Source organism: Marmota marmota, unplaced genomic scaffold, assembly GCF_001458135.2.
Source record: "Marmota marmota marmota unplaced genomic scaffold, marMar, whole genome shotgun sequence".
Classification (NCBI taxonomy): Eukaryota; Metazoa; Chordata; class Mammalia; order Rodentia; family Sciuridae; genus Marmota; species Marmota marmota.
The window spans coordinates 3,751,123-3,765,600 of NW_025999900.1; the positions used below are offsets into that span (position 1 = coordinate 3,751,123).

The 14,478-nt window shown below is 40.8% G+C and overlaps 1 protein-coding gene across 2 annotated transcripts in view; it reads left to right on the forward strand.

The window, feature by feature from the left end:
• Nucleotides 1-14,478, forward strand: part of Mthfd1 (methylenetetrahydrofolate dehydrogenase, cyclohydrolase and formyltetrahydrofolate synthetase 1) — a 68,621-nt gene that overhangs the window by 46,907 nt on the left and 7,236 nt on the right. For both annotated transcript variants that reach the window (XM_015490063.2, XM_015490067.2), the window contains 8 exons: nucleotides 3,559-3,635; nucleotides 4,272-4,412; nucleotides 6,238-6,306; nucleotides 6,587-6,698; nucleotides 6,793-6,932; nucleotides 9,819-9,860; nucleotides 12,552-12,652; nucleotides 13,498-13,675. In XM_015490063.2, the coding sequence (XP_015345549.1) occupies nucleotides 3,559-3,635; nucleotides 4,272-4,412; nucleotides 6,238-6,306; nucleotides 6,587-6,698; nucleotides 6,793-6,932; nucleotides 9,819-9,860; nucleotides 12,552-12,652; nucleotides 13,498-13,675 (860 nt within the window). The remainder of the gene's footprint in view (nucleotides 1-3,558; nucleotides 3,636-4,271; nucleotides 4,413-6,237; nucleotides 6,307-6,586; nucleotides 6,699-6,792; nucleotides 6,933-9,818; nucleotides 9,861-12,551; nucleotides 12,653-13,497; nucleotides 13,676-14,478) is intronic.

The following is a 14,478-nucleotide window of genomic DNA, read 5'->3' on the forward strand; positions in this document are numbered from 1 at the left end:
TGCCATCAAACCCCCTTGGCTGGATGGGGAGAACATTTTGCTATCTATTCAGTGTTGATTGAAATGAGGGTGGTTTCAAGGATGTTCATGCATAAACCAAAAATAACGTTTTTAAAGTTCCATTTTATGCAAAAAGTTTTGGTGTCATGAAGTAGAGAAATTATGTTTAATCATTTCTTGAATCATGTGTGCCCTTTATTCTAGAACTCTTGTCTGGCATCAGTGAGTTGATTTTTCTTGTAGCTCTTCAGCTTGCCTAATCATTTTTACTTCATTTTATTGGATTCTTTTGTAGCAAATTAGATAGCCTCCAGGGTTTAAATACTTAGGAATTTAGCTAGTGAGTTGCCCGGCTCCACCACCATATGTTGCTTTTCTCCACGCACAATTAGCTTGGCTTACAATTTTATTTTGTACCAAGGGTGCATCCATCTATTTTATATTACTGCTGAGAAGAAATTCTCATCATCATGCAGAATACAGCTAAAGGGCAATATATTGGCTGTTTTTGTGATTTTTATTGGCATGGAAACTGTTAATGGTGTTTTTAAGATGACACGCTTTAATATCTAAAACCACACTGGTAGGTCTGCCTTTGCTTCAGCAGTTTTAAATAGATGGTATAATGTTTTACCAGGAATAAACTAAAGATCCATTTTGAAAATTTAATATCTCATTTACTTTTCTTTTGCTTTGTGTCTATTCTTGACAGACAAAAAATGGATCACAAATTTAACTAGCTATTTGATACAGAAAAATTAGTTATAAGGAACTGGATAGTATATATTTTGAAAAGTAAGGTGTAACTCCAACAACACATTGTTTTGTGCACTTACTGAGTAAGGCTGTGTGTCTCCTGAGTACGGCAGATTACACTGCTTTTGGTGTTTAAGTCATTAGTCTTTTTTGGTGAGATTGAACCCAAAGCCTTGTGTATGCTAAGTACATGCTCCAAACATTATTATAGTTTGTTTTTTTTAAATGTTTTTTTAGTTGTAGATGGACGCATACCTTTATTTTATTTGTATGTGGTGCTGAGGATCAAACCCAGTGCTTTCCACATGCGCGGTGAGCGCTCTACCACTGAGCCACAACCCCAGTCCTATTGTAGTTCTTATACAAACTAATTCCCATTACCGAGTTCCTTAAAAATACTTTTCCTTGGGTCTTCAGTGGTAGTGCTCCTACCTCATATGCATAGGCCCTGTGTTTAGTCCTCAAAATTGGAAGAATATAAATGCTTCTCCTCTTTGACTCCTTTTACGTATGAACTGGGTTCCGCTTTGGCTTGGTGGTTGTCCGTTTTGGGCTTTGCTGTTGGTGTGCTTGGCATTTCATGCAGAAGTGGCACCTCTTATTCTCCTGTGTGCCCACACTGCTCTCAGTACTTTCCTTCTGACACCAGATGTCTGGAGGTTTTGTTTTTCCCTCCCAGAACAATTCAGTTCAGTTTTCCAGTGGATACTGACTGGGTATCTCCCAATTTAACCCCATCTGACACAGTCTGAAGTAGATCCTAGTAGTAAATTAAGGGTCCATCTCTCAATCTGCCCTCCCTACTGCATACTTCAATCTCAAGCCCAAAATGTCACCTGGCTGTAAATTGGAGGCTCTCATGACCTCCTCCTTAAGTTTGATCATTTGTTAAATCCAATTAAGGACTCAGGGATACACTATTTATGTTTATCTGTTTGTGTGTGTGTGTGTGTGTGTGTGTGTAGTATTTCAGTACTAGGGATTGAACCCCAGGGCACTCTGCCCCAGGGAACTCTATCATTGAGCTATACCCCTAGCACTTTGTATTTTAAAAATCATTTTGAGACAGGACCTTGCTAAATTGCCTAGTCTGGCCTCTAACTTGTGATCCTCCTCCTCAGCCTCCTAAATCACTGGGATTACAGGCCTATGCCACCATTCCCTGCTTGCCAGTTTATTATAAAAGATATAACTCAAGAATAGTCTGGGGCTGGGATTGTGGCTCAGCACTAGAGCACTCGCCTAGTGTGTGTGAGGCCCTGGGTTTGATCCTCAGCACCACAAATAAATAAATAAAAAGAAAGGTATTGTGACCAACTATAGCTAAAAACAAAATAAGTATTTTTAAAAAAAGACTAGTCTAATGGAGGGCTGGGGTTTTGGCTCAGTGGCAGAGCACTTGCCTTGCACATGGGAGGTACTGGGTTCGATCCTCAGCACCACATAAAAATAAATAAACAAAATAAGGGCTGGGGATGTGGCTCAAACAGTAGTGTGCTCGCCTGGCATGCGTGCGGCCTGGGTTCGATCCTCAGCACCACATACAAACAAAGATGTTGTGTCTGCCGAAAAACTAAAAAATAAATATTAAAAAAATAAATAAATAAAATAAAGATATTGTGTCCATGTATAAATACAAAAAAATTAAAAAAAAAATAGTCAGATGGAAGATAGGCAGGATACATCACCTTCCTAGCACCTTAATGTGTTCCCCAGCCTGCAAACTCATCAAATCTTATTATTCAAGAGTTTTTCATAGACCTTGATCTCTCTCCCCTAATCCTCTTCTTGGGGTTGGTGGATGGGGCTGGAATTTTCAAACTTCCAATCATTTGATCTTTCTGGTGACCAGGACCCTCCTTCTGCTCTCTAGGGGACTGTCACCTTATTAGAATAAACTCATGTGACTAAAAGGGATTTTTTATGAATAACAAGACACTCCAATCACCCTTAAAATTCCAAAGGCTCTCGGAGCTTTGTGCCAGGAATGGAGCTTTGTGCCAGGAATGTAGGACACACATCAAATGTACTCTTCCTATATTATGCATAAAAAAGCCAAAGTTAGGGAGGCACTACCATAGTACTAGGAGGTAGGATTATATATAGCTGGGTGGTCTGTGCCGAGTTTTCCAAGGTTATATAATTAGATGTATATTCTGTCATTTGAATAGAATGTGCTAAAGGAAAGACCAAGCCTTTTACCTGGCGTGTTTTCAAAAGGCATTGGCATTTGCTGTGAGTCTTTGTCTCTTGTTTCTTAGAATGGAATAAGGTTAACAAGTTCCTCTACAGAGCAACACAAACCTCAACCATTTTAAAGAGTGCACTCTTAAAATATATATATTAGCATATATATATATATATGCTAATATAGAATTTGCTTAAAAATAGATTCCAGCTGGGCACAGTGGTGCACGCCTAGAATCCCAGTGGCTTGGAAGCCTGAGGCAGGAGGATCACAAGTTCCATGCCAGACTGAGCAACTTAGTGAGTCCTTATCTCAAGATAAAAAATAAAATAGGCTAGGGATGTGGCTCAATGGTTAAGCACCTCTGGGTTCAATCCCTGGTTAAAAAAAACAAAAAAAATAGATTCCAGATTTCTAATTAGTTGTTTGAATTCTCTAGATGAAATAAAAACAGCCACTCCACTTTCACTTGATTTAAAAATAATTCCTGTACATTTCTGGTATGTGAATATTATTTCTTAACTCATACTCTAACTTTGCCATCAAAGCTCTGCAGCTCCCTTAAGCAGGTCCTTTTACTAAACACCATTCTGTGTCTTCCCTTTCCATTATAGTGTTGGACACTAATGACAGATTCCTGAGGAAGATCACCATTGGACAGGCTCCAACAGAGAAAGGGCACACACGGACGGTAACTATTTGTTCCTTCCCAAGTAAATTAGCTTGTGTGAACTAGATCTTGCTGCTTTATCCTCCTCCATCCTCCCTGTACGACTGATACTGCCAGGTGTTGTTCTGCCTTCTCCCTTTTAAAATGGAAGTGAGTAGGTGTGATATTGAGCACTCCTGACAGCTTTTGCAATAAATCCCATGTGTCACCTGTGTGTTTTTCCCCCAGCATTTTTTCCTGGAGGTGGAGAGGCCCAAGTGAATATCCTTGTATATAAATTGGTTAAAATTCCTCCTCTTTTGTGGTCATTTGACACAATGTCTCTCCATAAAAGTGACTGTGTTGTCCCTTGTTTGGGGAAACCATAAACACAATTCCAAGCTGCCTTCACAGGGATAAAACAATAGCTTCCTGGTCATTCTAGAACATTTATTTTAAAAATTGGCTACTCAAGAACTTGGAATAAGTAATTTAAAAATTTTCTATTGCAGGATCATTTTCATGAAATTCTTTGTGTCATATCTGCTATTCCAACCTTTTAAGTATTTATTTAAGGCATAGGATGCCAAATAGGATGACATTTTGCAATTCAAAAAAAAAAATTGTTTTCAGTTTAACACAGAGGTTTTTGTTCTTGTCTCTTTTTCTTGCCCACAGGCGCAGTTTGATATCTCTGTGGCCAGTGAAATCATGGCTGTGTTGGCTCTCACCAGTTCTCTGGACGACATGAGAGAGAGGCTGGGCAAAATGGTGGTGGCATCCAGCAAGAAAGGGGAGCCCATCAGTGCTGAAGATCTGGTAAGTGCCCAGGCACACCAGGCTTGGTGACACATTGGAGCCCACTGTCCTAGGGTCTCTCAGTGGTTACTACTAACAAAAACTATGCCCTTCTTAAGACATTGTAATCTACTTATCAGTATGATTATGCTAATGACAAGATAACTATGAAATTTATAAATAGTAATTCATAATGAATAATAGGTATTATGCTCCAGATGATTTAAGTAACGTCTTCATCCTGTTAGTTCATGGCTTCAATTTTCAGAGAACATCTACAGGCCAAATGAGGCCTTTAGAAAGTGAATTTGGAGTCACTCCTGGGCCCCTCCCCATGACGTGTGGCTTCCTGCATAGAGGCCTCTTGGGGCTTTTAGCCCTGCATCTATCCAGATAACTGCATTGGAAAAACTCATTAGCCATTTCGTTGATGGTCCTACTAAGTTGGCTGTCTACTTCAGGGTTGTTTCTGAACTGTCTGGTAATAGGAGATTTGAAATGAGAAATTTTTTTTCTTTTTCTTCTTTATTGTATCTCTTTGGAAATGAGAATTTGTTTGTTTGTTTGGGGGGTTTTATTTGTTTTGTGGTACTGGGAGTTGAACCCAAGGCCTCATGTATGTAAGGCAAGCACTGTAACACTGAGCTACATCCATGGCCCTTTTTATTTTGAGATAGAATCTTGCTAAGTTGCTGGGGATGACCTTGAACTTGAAATCCTGCTTCAGTTTCCCAAGTAGCTGGTATTACAGGCGTGTGCTGTGGTACCCTGCAGAATGAGAAATCTTATTATAGTTGAAGTTTTAAAACCTATATTGGGGTTGAGGTTGTGGCTCAGTGGTAGAGCATTCGCCTAGCATGTGCAAGGTCCTAGGTTCGATCCTCAGCACCACATAAAAATAAATAAAGGTATTGTGTCCAACTATAACTTAAATAAATGAATAAATAAATAAATAAATAAAACCTATATTATATTAACCAAATTAGTTGACTTGTGATAGTGGTATGGCAGAAGAATTTAGAAAAGAGAGAAAGTATTAACTTTCTGTTTTCGTAGTCAAATATATGAATTTAATATGTATTTTAAATTTTCACATCCTTGCCTTAAATTTAGGAACTCATTAATATTGAATATAGGATTATGTATTAGAGAACTTGTCTAGCATGCATGAGGTTTTGATCTCTAGCAATCACCCACCAGAAAAACAAAAAATTTAGTATAAATGGGAATTATTGCTTTATTTTCTGTTGTCACCAATTTGTTTGGCTATATGGATGGCTTAAAGGAGGAACCTGGAGCAAGAAGATCACGAGTTCAAGGCTAGCCTCAGCAACTTAGGGAAACCTTGTCTCAAATAAAAAGAGCTGGGGGAAGAAGCTCAGTGGTAGAATAACCTGGGTTCAATTTCTAAAGCACTGAAAGAAAAAATGGGGGATCTGATATCTAAGAGTTGGTATTGAATTCTTGGGTAATATTTTAATTTCAGTTTTGGGAAACACATAATGCATTTCTGTTCAGATACCAAAGTTACAAATAATTCATTCCTCTAGGAACTAACATTTCTGTGCTGTAAATGAGCCTGAAATGGATTCTTCATATTAGTCAGCAACAGAGCTTGATTGAGATGCTTGTTTCTAGAACATGTTTTTCCAGAAATTGCATGTGAATATCATTTTCATTCCACTTGTTTTCCCTGCTTAAAATAACTGGTAGCTTCAATGAATGGTCTAGTTTAGCTGAAACTACTAATTGGTCCAAGATGACTAAAAAGGGAACAGCTAGAATGTCAAAGGTTTTTTTTTTTCTTGCTGGCACGAGCTGATACTTCCTGCTACTTGTCTCGCAGGGGGTGAGTGGCGCGCTGACGGTACTGATGAAGGATGCAATCAAGCCCAATCTCATGCAGACGTTAGAGGTAAGCAGAGGAATCCCTGTCCTCCAGAATTGGTTTTTGACTTTCAGAGCAGTGATTAGAAAGTACGCTTTCCTTGGGCAGTCAGAGAGCTTTTCTACTGCTCATCTCTTATCTTTTTGACAGTTGTGACTGGGAGAATACTGAAATATATGAGATGGCTTTGTATTTTCCCTCTGGGAAGTTTTCTTTAAAATTCCAACTAAATTCCATGCTCTTGACTGCATGATCCCGTTTTGAAGCAGGGTTGACGGTGCTGCTCATGGTGTCCTGGTTTCCACAGGGCACCCCGGTGTTTGTTCATGCGGGACCATTTGCCAACATTGCACACGGGAATTCTTCCATCATTGCAGACCGGATTGCGCTCAAGCTTGTTGGCCCAGAGGGCTTTGTCGGTGAGAACTTTTGCAATGTCGGTGAACAGGCTTTTTCCTGGAACATGAGGGGTTGGGGTGGCATTTTTACAGTTGCTCTTCTCCTCCCTTGCAGTGACCGAAGCAGGATTCGGAGCAGACATTGGAATGGAAAAGTTTTTTAACATCAAATGCCGATATTCTGGTCTCCGCCCTCATGTGGTGGTGCTTGTTGCCACTGTCAGGGCTCTTAAGATGCACGGTGGAGGCCCCATGGTGAGGATCTAGGGTCGGAAGGGTCTGATTATCAGGAATGTTCAGCGGCTCAAAGGAAGTTGGATAACTCTGCCTACATCAACAGTAAACTGCTCTTGTCCTCATAATTAACAGGGTGCTAAAGCAAGGGGTGGTCACACAGCTCGGTGCTGTCTGCCTTATCACTCATAGGCATGTCGTCAGCTCTTGGCATTTTAAGAGGGCTGAAATTGGCTTTGTGGCCTGCCTCTCTGAGGAAACATCTGACAGTATCTAAACTCCTCCAAGGACATGTGCTTAGCTATACGACACACAAAAAAGTTCCTTTATGTCAGCCTGTTCTCTGTGAATCTGAATCTCATTTTACTTCTAAATAGGGACATTGGCAGCTAGCCAACCACACCATTTAGCTGAGGCACAAGTCAGTTCCTTGAGAAGTTCTTGGTGGACAGGGCCACTGACAGCAGGAGGGCAGAGGACTAGTCAGTGAGGGCAGGTGAAGGAGAATGATAGAGCCTCTTAGGACTACTGGGTGATAAAGAAGCATGTATTAGACTAGCTTATCTTCTGCTTCAACCTGTACTAGGTTTTCCTGAATTCCAACTTTGTAGAAATTGCACTTTTTGCTGGGCATTGTGTTGCATGCCTGCAGTCTCATTGACTTGGGAGGCTGAGATAGGAGGATCACAAGTTTGAGGCTAGCCTCAGCAATTTAGAAAGGTCCTAAGCAATTTAGTTTTAAGTACTAGGGATTGAGCCCAGGGGCACTTGGACACTAAGCCACATCCCCAGCCCTGTTTTGTATTTTATTTAGAGACAGGGTCTCACTGAATTGCTTAGGGCCTCACTTTTGCTGAGGCTGGCTTTGAACTCATGATCCTCCTGCCTCAGCCTCCTGAGCCACTGGGATTTATAGGCATGCACCACCACAATCAGCCCTAAATTGTGAGACCTTGTCTCAAAATAAAAAATAAAAGGTTTAGGGAAATAGCTCAGTGGTAAAGCACCCCTAGGTTCAATCCCCAGTACCCACCCGCCATACTATTTATTCTAGTATTTTAACATGTTTTAATCAGCACCAGCATAGAAAGACATGGTGCTAGTTTTCAGAAAACACTGAAATTAAATTCCTATTCTCCAGGAACTTGTATTATAACTTGGGAAATAAGATCTCCCTCATCTACTGAATAAAATCAGTGTTTCTTAGTGAGGTGACGAGCGTCCTATTGTAGTGATTCTCAAGTATTTTGGCTTCAGATCCTCTTTGGTACTCTTAAAATTCCTTGAAGATTTTGATTCCTGGCATTTAAAAAAAGATTGTTGAAGGCTTATGAGAGCTTCTGCTTATATGTGAGTTATACTATTAATATATTAGAAACTAGCACTGAGTTATACATTAACATAAAGAACTTCTATGAAAGTTACTATATTTTTTGAAAAAAAAAATGGGCATCATCTATTTTCAGATCACTTCTGTATCTGGTTAGCTGAAGACAGCTGGATTCTCATCTTTGCATTTGACCTGTTGTGATATCTTGTGTCACATAATAATCTCTGGAAAGTCCATGTTATACCTAATGAGAGAATGAGTGAAAAGGACCCTGAGATCTTGGCTCTATTAGGAAAACAGTTCTGGCCTCAGGGCTGTTTGAAGACTTAGGTTTCCCAGACCACAGTGTGACAGTGGGTGCCCTCCACACTCCAACACACCTCCCAGAGCTCTGGGTCTTAGTTACTCCTGGGGTACTAAAGGTACTTCTGACCCAGGACACCCCTTTGTGCTAGCAGTGCAGGATAAGCTCCCCTTTTCATAGCCAATATTCCTCTCTTTCATCTACATACCATTGTCCCTCCTTTGCTTCCTTCCTCTTGACCTTGTGGTCTGAACAGCAAGAATTCTGGGTACTTATCCTGGCCAGCCCTGAGAGGGGGCTTTGCATGTACTACACATGACCTCGCAGATGGAAAGATGTGTAAGCTCCTTGCTTCCTGCCCTGCCTCCACATGGCCCCCTGAAGTTGGAGCATGGTAGTCTCCCTGAAGAACTCAGGCAGACTGACCTGGAGTGTTCTTCATTACCATCTGCCAACCATGCTGGGTCCATGGAATCAGCACCTTGATCCCCTTGCTTATCCCTGGGGATGCAGCAGAGCTGCATCAGGACATGGTACCCAGGCATCTACACACAATGAACCCACTGCTTAAGTATTTAGTTGCTTTCAGTTGTCCTCTATGATGGAATTCTGTTGTTTTCCCTCGCTTATATTATACCTGTGCCAGGGTTTGGCTCCCCCAAGTTATTGGCTGGCCCTGTGGACCAGCTCTTGAAACTATGACAGGGTCATCACAGGTTCCATCAACTGACATCCAAGGGTGATCTTTGCAGGCCTGGCTGCTGCCTTTCCCATGCTCACCTTTACTCCTCCCCTGCTATAGTTTTCTTCACTTACTGAGGACACTGGTCCTGCCTGGAACATGTTCCTTTTGACCTCTGCTGTCATAGATCTGTCATTTCTCACCTCTTACTTTACCTCACAAAAGTCCCCCCCACTTGGGCTGGGGTTGTGGCTTAGCGGTAGAGTGCTCACCTAGCACGTGTGAGGCCCTGGGTTCGATACTCAGCACCACATAAAAATAAATAAATAAAAATAAAGGCATTAAACAACAACAACAATAAAATTCTAGGAAAAAAAAAAAAAAAGTCCCCCCGCTTTGCTCAAAGGAGTTCTTGCTCTGTGCTGTGTGCTTGGTCACTTGCCCTAAGTCCTTGGGGCAGGAAGCAATCTCTATCGCTGTATAACCCCCAAGCATGCAGCCTTTCACCCATTACCCAGGACAAGCACCATTTTAAGCTAGAGCCTAATTGTAAGTAGGGAGTACATCTGATTTTGTGTCCTTTTCTTGCAGGTCACTGCTGGACTGCCTCTTCCGAAGGATTACATAGAAGAGGTAACTTCTGTTATTTCTAATTATTTGCCTTAGAAAGTACCATATCCCAAATCAACCTGGCCCATGGGGAAATAAAATGGATGTGGTTATGATCCAGGGTTGCTCCTGGGAGTTCAGGATGCTAAAAGGCAGTGTGCTGAAGGTTGTATTAAATGAGTAGTAGTAAGTGGAACTGCCTCACAGAAGAGATCAGTAAACCACTGATACCGACCCATCACTGGTTCTCAGTGGGGTGATTTTGATCTCCTGGGATATGGGACATGGCCGTGTCTAAGGACATTTTTTATTGTTAGAGCTGGGGGTGGGGAGTGTACCTGGCATCTAGTGGATAGAGGACAGGGATGCTGTTTAAAATCCTATAGTGAGCAGGATAGCCCCCCAGTGAAGAATTATCCAGCTCAAAATGTCAGTAGTACTGAGGTTGAAAAACCCGGCCCTAACCCAATGGAAGTTTCCTGGACTGTCTTCCCTGCATTGGCAGGATGAGTCCCTAATGCCATTGAAATCAGAAGCAAGTAGGAACCTTTTAGAAATAACCTTTTCCTCTGCAGATTTAAGCACATATTAAAGAGCCAAGATAATAATATCCTGGTTGTTTTGTAGGCACATCTTCCATAAGCTGATTCGGTTTATAGTATCAAGCAGGAGCCAGAGAACAATTTATGAGAATAAACCTTTTCATATTGATAATGTTTACCATCAAAGAAACATCTCTAGAGCCAGATTTGGTGGCTCCATGACAAACAGGCCCTCAGATAAGTTGCAGGGTCATCTGCTGTCATGGTTAATTCAATTTTTCTGCCTTTTGGAGGCCTTTACATTATCCAGTAATACAGGGTCATTATGTAGGTCTCAAATAAAGTATTTCAAAATTGGCTGGAAAAAAACTGTTGGTGCCTTGAGTCTGCCTGTCTTCTGTGTGATGATTTGCCTTTTATGGTCATCCGTCTGAGTCATGCGTAGGAGGGGAATTCACAGTTCTGGCCCTTCTGCCACCCCAGAGCCTCTCCTGTGTCTAATTACAGTGACTGCCCCAAACTGGCCCAGCTGGTGTCTTCATTTAAGAAATTCTACTTGTTTAAACCCTTCTCAATCAGTCTTACATATGAATTGGATTTCATGTGATTAGAGGTTAAGAATTAGCAATGCTTTTTAAAATGCCAGATAAATCCTAATCTTAGTTTACAATTATTAAAGAAAAAAACCCATAAGTCACATTTATAATGAGCCTATTTGTTTTCTACCTTTAACCTGTTGCTGTTTGAGGGGTCCACAATCAAGCACTAATCCTACTAGGCTTTTTTCATGGTATATATGTATACATATCATTATGTATATGTATTTTTGGAGATGATGACTATATATATATATATATATATTTAAATATATAATCTTTTGGGGTTATTTTTATTTTTTTTTTTCAATTCTAGGGATGAAACCCAAGGTCTTACTCATAGTAAGCAAGCACCCTACCACTGAGTTATACCCCGTTCTCTTGATATATTTTTAAGCTAATGACAGTAACATACCCTTTGTTTTTTTTTAAAAAAAAAAAAAAACTTAAACATTACAAGAATATAATAAGTGATTGGAATTTCTTTAAATTTTAATATTTAAATTTTTTTCTTGAATTATTCAAGTACTTTTTGTACAAAAAAAAAGTAAGCTCTCCTTAGTTGTGCAACTTTAGTACATCTTGGGTGGAATCTATGCTAACACAGATCAGTGTCACTTTTCATAACATCTGTATGATGAATATTTATTGAGTGAGGTTATACTTCCGTGGCCTGAACCCCTGTAACGGAGGTTAGTAGTGTTTGCAATTTTCCAATGGTGGAAGCAGAACTGCAGTAACATTTAAAGATATGTTTCCTTAGTATTTGGTTATTTTTGTGTGTGTGTGTGGTACTACATTGAATCTAGCCTTTTTTATTTTTTACAGGTCTTATGTTGCTGAGCCTGGCCTAGAACTTTCAATTCTCTGACGTTAGCCTCTCAAATTAGCCCCCCAAATTACTGGGATTATAGGTTATATGTGTTTGCCAATGAGCCTGGCCTTTTTTTGTCTGTTTTGTTTTTTGTTTTTTGTTTTTGAGATGAGGTTCTCACTATGTTGCCCAGGCTGGTCTCAAATTCCTGGACTCAAGAGATCCTCCTGCCTTGGCCTCCCAAATAACTAGGATTGCAAGCCTGTGAGAGCATCACTGATGTCGTCATAGGTCTTCTACAGTAAAGGATAGTGAATGCCTCTTTTGTGCCAGGCTCTGTTTTCTAATGGAAGGGATTATACTGTGCTGAAAAGAGTCTGTATTTTTGTAGCATATGTGTGTATACAATCCATAAACATCATTTAGGTAGGGGCAACTCATCCCCTTCAAACAGCAGCAGAGCTATTAAGATGTGGCTAAGAGATGTGGTATAATGACCACAAATCCCCCAGCTCTTGTGTTTTCAAGGTGATGAGGGTACGGGCATAGCTCCAGTGCTGCAGGTGGAGTTACAGCTCCTTCCTCCTCCACAGCATCCACTCATCAGGAGTGAGTTGCCTCATTGGCCTTTCTTTTACTTGTCGGCTTGCCTCTGTGTCCTGGCAATGAAAGGCTACTCACTCAAGGAGGCCGTTTGCCTTTTAAGAAGAAGCTGCAACCATCTGCTCTCTGATCTTACAGACCTGTCACTCTTGTTTTACAGAACTTGGAGCTGGTTGAAAAAGGCTTCAGTAACTTGAGGAAACAAATAGAAAATGCCAGAATGTTTGGAGTTCCTGTAGTGGTGGCTGTGAATGCATTCAAGTAAGTACAGAGCATAAGAGAAAAGGGTGGGGGGTGGGGAGGAATGTGGAAAATAGCCAGGAAGCATTTCCTATAGCTAACTGTTGAGAGGTGCTTTTAGCTTCATTTTGTTCTTCAGTTGCTGCTACTGGTTACAGCCTGCGGGTTGAGCCTGTAATTTGACAGGTACCACATACATCACAGCAAACTCACTGCCTTACCTTCTGAAGGTCCAGAAGTGAGATTCAGTCCTTGTGGGGGTCCCTTTTCAAACACTGAGTAAGGTAGATAACACACAGGATGGAGGTTTAATGCTTCTTTGGCTGATAGAGGCCCTTTGTACTAGCAGAAGATTGTAGCCTGCAGTCCTCCATTATTTCTCTAGGTCTGGTGGGATGGTGTCTTGATGGAGTTGAACATGTTGAGCTGGAAATGCTCATGCGAGGACTTGTGTGGGTTGTTTGGCATTTTGGTACTGGTTTGGGTTTTGTTATAATGGCCTCACCACAGTAGAATGGAAAGCAAATTTTTGAAAAGCTAGTATTTATTGATTCCTGATAGTGTTCTGGAAATGTTCCAAGTACTTTCCATCTAAGCCTCATGACATTCCAATGAAATAAGTGCTGTGATTATTCCCATTTTAACCCATGTGGGATTTGAGATACATAAAGATGTTTTGGCCAAAAGTTACCTAGGTAGTTAGTTGTGAAGATAAGATTCAAACCCAGGCAGTATTATTTGTATTGACTGATTTCCATTTATCAGTGGGTAACTCACATCTCACATGGGGTTTAATGGCATAAAGAAGTTGTACTTTGTCCTTTCCAGCCATCTTCCATGCTTTAACGTGAAGCACTCCTTTACAGGACAGACACAGAGGCCGAGCTGGACCTCATTAGCCGCCTTGCCAGAGAACATGGGGCCTTTGATGCCGTCAAGTGCACTCACTGGGCGGAAGGGGGCAAGGGTGCTTTAGCCCTGGCTCAGGCTGTCCAGAGAGCTGCACAGGTGCCCAGCAGCTTCCAGCTCCTTTATGACCTTGAGGTGGGTTACTTGCTATATGGGGAAGAAAAAAAAAAAAGTACAGTGAGGTTTCTGTGTGGCTATCTCTGTAGAGCCCATGTGTAGCAGCTTCAGCCTCTCAACCTTGTGGTTTCACTTCCTACATGGGCGAGTTACAGTAGGACTAAAGACTGGACTCTCAGCTCCGGATAACTGTAAGATTGCATTTTGTTTTCAGTTCTCTGTCCCATGTACTTCAGGATGTGGTCGAACATTAAGTAGTATGTCCACAATTGGCAACTCAGTTAGGAATATGGAATGAATGGTACAGTTCTGGTTGTAATTCTATAAGCTGGTTCCTGGCTTGGTTTTTACAAGATATCATAGACTTTGAAAAAAAATTAAAAACATAAAAAAGCAGAAGGAAGAAACTCAATTACTCTTGTAAAATAAAGGTAAAATACTGATTGCTTTTAATACAGTATTTATATTGATATAATACACTGCCAAATTCCTCTTTGTCTTGTTCCTCTTTGTCACTTGCAGATATAATACACTGCCAATTAATTAACTTCTTTGCCAGGAGTGGTGGCACATGCTTGTAATCTCAGCAACTTGGGAGGCTGAGGCAGGAGGATTGCAAGTTCAAGGCCAGCCTCAGCAATTTAGTGAGGCCCTTAAGCAACTTTGTAGGACTTTATGTCTTAAAATATACAAAGGGCTCCGGATATGGCTCAGTGATAAAGCACACAGGTTCGATCCCCAGTACAAAAAAAAAAAAAAATCTCCTATTGACAGACATTCTCTTGTTGAACTCTGTTTTTTTTTTTTTTTTTTTTTTATTT